This window comes from Pollicipes pollicipes, unplaced genomic scaffold, assembly GCF_011947565.3.
Source record: "Pollicipes pollicipes isolate AB1234 unplaced genomic scaffold, Ppol_2.1 Scaffold_6138;HRSCAF=7277_pilon_pilon_pilon, whole genome shotgun sequence".
NCBI lineage: Eukaryota > Metazoa > Arthropoda > Thecostraca > Pollicipedomorpha > Pollicipedidae > Pollicipes > Pollicipes pollicipes.
In genome coordinates, this window is record NW_023596818.1 from 37,445,173 (window position 1) to 37,451,199 (window position 6,027).

Sequence of the window (6,027 nt, forward strand, 5' to 3'; positions counted from 1 at the left end):
TTCTGACCTGAAATGTCTTTCAAACATGTGTTGCGGTCCTGTCATAAAGAATTGACCTTCTTTTGACTAATGCCTGACCCTAGGTCAATGGGAGCAGTTTTAATTCTAAATTCACTTGTTCTATTGCCTATGGAACTATCCCAGATATGTATGGCTTTGTTTTACACTCTGTTACTACATCACATTGAATGATTCTCTAGAAATGCCCTTTGCAGACAGCCATGGCCTGACTTTGACAAGCTGCTCTTGTTATATTGGGGCATGGCCAGGGGTGAGTGTGTGGTATGGGTGTACTCGTCTTGTGATCGTCTGGTTAAAGAAACTGGGTTATGTTTAAGTAAATTGCACACATTCTATAGCCAGAAGGCCTTTCTTTTCACTTTTTCTCCATGACGATGTCACTCGATAGGTCTTGATATAGCCAAATGTCCAATGATTTCATGGTTGATTCAGTTCATGATTTGATATCACTGATTCATCATTGTTCAGGCACATATATATATGATGCAGTTTGATGAGAGGTCTCCAATCTTATTTGCTGCACAGCTCTTGGTGATGATATCTCAGGGGGCCACTGAGGCCACTCTCTTAAGGCAAAGGTGAAAGCTCCCTAAGGATGTGGATGAAAGAGGATGATTTAGCCATCTGGTATGAGGCGATGTACCATAGCCTGCTAGAGCTACCAATGCTGTTTGAAAAAATGGGCTCATTCACCATGTCAGAAGTGTGTGCACAGATCGGTGCATGCATCTGCACAAGCATAGACTTCACCTGAGCTGGTTGCTGCCAACTCTGTGACCTGTTGAATGGGTTGGGCCATTGTTTTTATTCACCTGTGTTAAACAATTTATGTCTTAAGCAAACATGCACATCAGGCTTTGAAGTTCATTTTGCATGCAGCAGAACTAGTCAACATTAAATGTGTTACTAATGAATACTGGCTGTTTTGAAGAAAAAAAGCAAAAGTTTGTATCAAGGTCATTTGTGGACTGATTATGCACATGACTGCATTGTCATTGTGAAGTGTATTGATACAATGGTACAAAGTCAGCAAAAATAGGTGTCTGAAATGCAAACCAACATCTCACTATGAACATACATGCCTTGCAGGCAATGATGAAGATCATCAAGCACTGTCACCAGGACCTAGCTAGCCAGGCTGATGAAGCACAGGGTGTTCTGCTGGGTCTCATCATGGAAAACAAGCTGGAAGTCACAAACTGCTTTCCATTCCCAAGGAGCATAGATGGTGTTGATGATGGTATGTGCATTGTGTTTTCATTTCAGCCATGTTGATGGTGGCACATATTCTAAGCAAGGTGTGGCCAGCATGAGGGTTTGTGTCTGAGAAACCACACATATCTTACCTGTCTATTGCAGTCAGTTAGCAAGTGGCCTGGATGGTTATGCAAAGTTGGGGTGATGATGATCATGCATTACATACACTCAAAATATAGAACTGATGTTATGTTGCACTGGTGGTAAGATGGGATCGCCACACTTTATGATCTGTGGGGCTCAGTGACGAGAGTATTAGTGGGATCAGCACACTGCATCATCTCTGGGCTGATGGTTAGAGTAGCATTAAACAGCTGAATTTTTCAAGCCTGTCAAACTTAATGTGTGCACATTGAACACCATAAAATGAGGAACTTGCATTCCTCCATTCCCTCTTTACAGTTGTTGGATATGTTAATGGCAAGCTGAAGGGAGCATCAATTACCAAGGTGTTACCTTTAAGGTGAAATATTCCAGTTCCATGGCTTTCATTTTTCGGGCTTTTTCTCCGAAAATCCACCTTCCATAGCTGGCTATGTTTGACTACATTGTGTTTGTACTGGGACGTGTTCGGCACAGGCCCGGGGTAGGACGCGAAACCCGCAGCCATCTGCAGCCATGCCATCAGACCATTTAAAGCACTGTGCGCCACTGAGAAGACAGCCTGCGGCGACCGATGCAGTGTCATCGGGCTGACAGTGCCATCAGATGTGACTTTTGTTGGCGCCGTCGGCCTTTTTTCGTGCTGCGGTGTGGGTGTCGGTGCGTGTGCTGACTCGGCGCCGCGCGGCGCGACACAGAGCGCTACCAGCTGGACATGATGCGGCTGCTGCGGCTGGTCAACGTGGACTACCTGTCGGTCGGCTGGTACCAGAGCGCCTCCAGCGGCAACTATATCAGCCGCCAGCTGCTCGAGTCGCAGTTCCAGTACCAGGACTCCATCGAGGAGTCGTTCGTCATCATCTACGGTACGTGTGCCGCCCGCCCGCGCGGCAGCCGCGGACGAAGCCGTGCCGCTAGTGGTCCCTCATGAAGCGTTTTGTATGAGCAGGCAGTCGGAGGAGGTGGTGGCATGTTTGAGACTGTTTAAAATGAATGTGGACCGAAATCTGTGTTGGGCCGGTTGTTGGTTGGTGCAGCACTTACGGCACGGACACGGATACGGTAGTTTTAGTGTGGGGTTCTCGTCGTCTCTCGTCACATTATAGAAGCCAGGATCATTATTTCGGTGTAAGGTAAGTTTTACGTTGGTTTGCGGGCCCTGTGTTGTTTGTTTTGTCAGCGGTAGCGGGCGAGACGTGTGCAGCCTTGGCAGACTGGTGTGTGTGGTCTCGCCGTGTATCCCGAGCCGCGTTCTGTTGAGGTCGATTGACGGTGTGTGGATGGGCGGCGGTGCTCAACAGACCCAATGAAGACGGCCGCCGGCTGCCTGGCCATCAAGGCGTACCGGCTCACCAAGCCGGCCATGGAGATGGTCAAGGAGAGGGGCTACTTCAACTTCGACATGCTCAGGACGCTCAAGATCGGTCACGAGAACATGTTCCAGGAGCTGAAGGTCAGACTGGTGGGCGGTGCGTGGGCGTGCAGTCTGCTGAGCCTCATCGTGGGCGGATGGTACGCGCGCGGTGCCTTTAAGCTTCGGCAGGACGTTGCGTGTTCTGGCACCGCTTCTTTATGGCGTGGTAGAAGAAATCGCGTTTTTTGTCATCGGCCGTCATTAAGGCTAACAAGACGTAATTAATCATCGCTAAATCTGACTGAAGAAACATTCTGAAAACACGAATAGGAATTGCAACAAAAAGATGCAACTTTGCGCAGCTTTTGCTAAAAAATGCGACTTTTTTACCAGGGGTATTTTTTACGCTGTGGCGAGCACGCAAAGGTCTGGCATTGCCTTCGATTAAACTGTTGTGGTGCTTAATTACGGTGACGTGCTGTTTCACAGCTAAAGAAGTTTACCAAGAGTTATAATGTGATCATAATCGTATGAATGTAATGAAACATTAATCATAATATATATATATATATATATATATATATATATATATAACATTAATCATGATATATATATATAATTTTATAAATATCTATGCATACATTGTGATGTCGCGCATGCGACCTGTCCGCTACGTTATAACGCTACTGCGGGAATTCCCTGCCACGGTGTGTATGATCAAAACTGGCTGGCCTCCCATGACCAGTGAAGACGTTGGAGAAATGTGGTGTCAAAATAGTTGTGGCTGGAAAAATATCATGCCTTGCGAATCAAATGGGGTGCCACCATTTTCACCTACGGTTTAAAATAATCTGTGACTTTTTCAACGCCTTCGAGTCGAATTGCATTAAGCGATGCACCGGTCTGCTCTCCGAACATGCTTTCATCGTATTGTTGGTCACATATGATAAAGCCTAGCGCGGCTGTGACGGTAGCGTCTCGGCGCCGTCGCTGCCTGCCTGCCTGCCTCCCTCCGCTGGCGGCGATCGCCGCTCTCGCCCGGCGAGCGGCACGTGACGTGCGGCCCGGCCTCCGCAGGTGGTGGTGCGCAACTCTCACCTGGTGAACGCGCTGCTCTCCGAGCTGAGCGAGGTGTTCCCCGAGACGCGTAACCTGGAGATGATGGATCTAGGCACCGCGTGAGTCTTGATCGGAGGGCGCAGACTGGGCGTTAAGAGTGGGTCGCTTGTAACGGTCTGATACTGCAGTGTTTGTAGCGTCTGTCCTTGTGAAGCTCCGTTATGCACGGCTGCAGCGGCGGCTCGGCGCTGGTGCCGGCTGGCCTTCTGAACTGAGCCGTAGGGGCCAGGCTAGCGGGGGCACGTCTTTGTATCAAATCTTGCTGGATCAGACCAGTAGGGCGCCGCCAGCGCGTGAAGCCGTTCGCTGTTGGCTTAACATGAGAGCCACGAAATGCTCAACAAATTAATTTAATTCTGAACATGGTCCGGCGGACAAATTCAAGTGTATGAGATAGCAACTGGTTGGTTGGTAAGTAGGTCGAATGCGCACTAAAGCTCCGTGCGGCGCTCTATGTGAGCGCTAACGCCTCTGTGTCCAGACCGTCGTCCGAGCCTACTCTACGGCCCTCAGGCCCGTGCTGCAGCGCCATCTGCGCAGCATCATGGACTGCACGGACGAGATGTCCCAGTTCCACCAGTTCCAGAAGCAGACGGTGAAGCAACAGCTGGAGAAGCAGCGGTACACGCAGCGACGGGTGAGCAGCGCGGCCGGAGGTGGCCGGGTGACCGCGGGTGGCGCGTGGCGGCGCGGGCCCGGCCGCCGCAGGGCACAGATCGGAGATATGAACGAGGGGGGGGGGGGACTGATTGTATCCGCATAACCAGTGCTGTGAACACACAGTTGACGGAACAACTTATGTGATACTGCCTGGATTATGTGATTCCCTGATCGGTGACTGGGTTTGTATCTCTCCTGGCATGAGAGCCGGACTTCACTGTGCCGCAAGTTGTTACGTTCTGACAGCCCAGCCCAGTTTGGGCCAGGTTTGTCTGAAATCAGCTGTCGAGTCCCCTCATGCCAGCTGATCCTGGCCCCCATTGCGCCTGAGTTTGAGCCAGTCTTGAGACGTGCCGGCCAGCTGACGCCGCCTTCCCACGCCCGCCAGAACGTGGAGAACGCGGCGCGGAAGGCGCGCGGCGAGCCGCCCCTGCCCGACGAGGATTTCAACTTCAAGCCGATCCAGCCGCCTCGCGACCTGGAGGCGGGCGTCATCGTCGGCGGCCAGATGGCCATCTACTGCCAGCAGATCAACGACTTCTGCTCGCAGGCGCTGGCCAAGCTCTTCTTGGTCGACTCGCTCCACCAGAACCCGGCGCCGCGGCCGCTCGGCCAGTAGTGGCGCCACCTGGGCGGCACGGCTCGCAAACTGCCGCTTGCTGGTGGCGGCGATGGTGGCGCCCGCTTCGCCCGCTCGTTTGGTTTCACGCCCGGTGTGGGTTTGCCGCGTTATATGTGGGGAAGACGGTCAATACACGTGCTATCCGTTTTGAGGTGGCTTTGATATGAATATGTTGCGGCGGAAAACAGGCCAGTGATGTCATGTTTGCACGTCGACCCATGAAAAGTAAGTTTGATTCTTGGTGCCACTGATATTTTTTTAAGAACTAAGCACGACGAAATTTTTTAGCGGTTTGATAGTTTTACACGTCATGATATGACTGGTTTGAGGGCCATTCAGCACGCCCACGAAAAAACTAAGATGTTGAAAAGGCTAATGCTTTTTAGTTTTAGTGTTAGTTCAGGTTTTATATTTTGTGAAAGCCCTCTTGCTGTCAGTTTACTACATGATGTCCGCCTGTGTACCTCGTGCGCACCATCGCTGTTATTTGATTGCTTTGTAACAGTAGGTTGAAGGTCAGCTGCGAGCCGGCGCCTACACGGCTGTTGTAGCTGGCTGCTGTCGTTCTGTCGCGCCTGAGGTAGATCGCCGCATCGTTACGCCATCGGCCCCGCCGCCGTGCGCGACGTTGAGCTGCTGGTGTGACCCTGCAGCTGGTGTTCGCCTGCCGTGGCAGCAGTGGTGAAAAACGGGCGTCAGCTTTGTATACGGTCTGAATTTTTTGCTTTCCTAGTTTGACTGCACTCGCATGCTTCTCTCGTCAGATTAAGTCAAACAAAATCCAATCGGGCCTTTCCTCTCGCGGTGTAGTAGTTCGGTTGCTTGATGGTGAACGCGATTCTCAATCTGACCATCCACTTCTCAAGAGGAGGGTCAATCACCTGAGGCGATC

At 51.1% G+C, this 6,027-nt stretch overlaps 1 protein-coding gene across 1 annotated transcript; it reads left to right on the forward strand.

Annotated features, from left to right (window-relative positions):
• The first annotated feature begins 1,112 nt into the window (after nucleotides 1-1,112).
• On the forward strand, nucleotides 1,113-5,284 carry LOC119105910 (eukaryotic translation initiation factor 3 subunit H-like). Its single transcript, XM_037229472.1, has 6 exons — nucleotides 1,113-1,261; nucleotides 2,079-2,246; nucleotides 2,682-2,833; nucleotides 3,812-3,912; nucleotides 4,367-4,490; nucleotides 4,902-5,284. The coding sequence occupies exons 1-6, from the start codon at nucleotides 1,114-1,116 to the stop codon at nucleotides 5,130-5,132; spliced, it is 924 nt and encodes a 307-aa protein (XP_037085367.1). The 5' UTR covers nucleotide 1,113; the 3' UTR covers nucleotides 5,133-5,284.
• Nucleotides 5,285-6,027: the final 743 nt, after the last annotated feature.

Excerpts from the sequence above, each read along its gene's own strand:
- LOC119105910 (XM_037229472.1), top strand. The coding sequence starts at position 1,114 with ATGATGAAGATCATCAAGCACTGTCACCAGGACCTAGCTAGCCAGGCT. Across the intron at positions 2,834-3,811 it reads ACATGTTCCAGGAGCTGAAG|GTGGTGGTGCGCAACTCTCA; the intron begins GTCAGACTGGTG and ends CGGCCTCCGCAG. Across the intron at positions 4,491-4,901 it reads AGCGGTACACGCAGCGACGG|AACGTGGAGAACGCGGCGCG; the intron begins GTGAGCAGCGCG and ends CACGCCCGCCAG.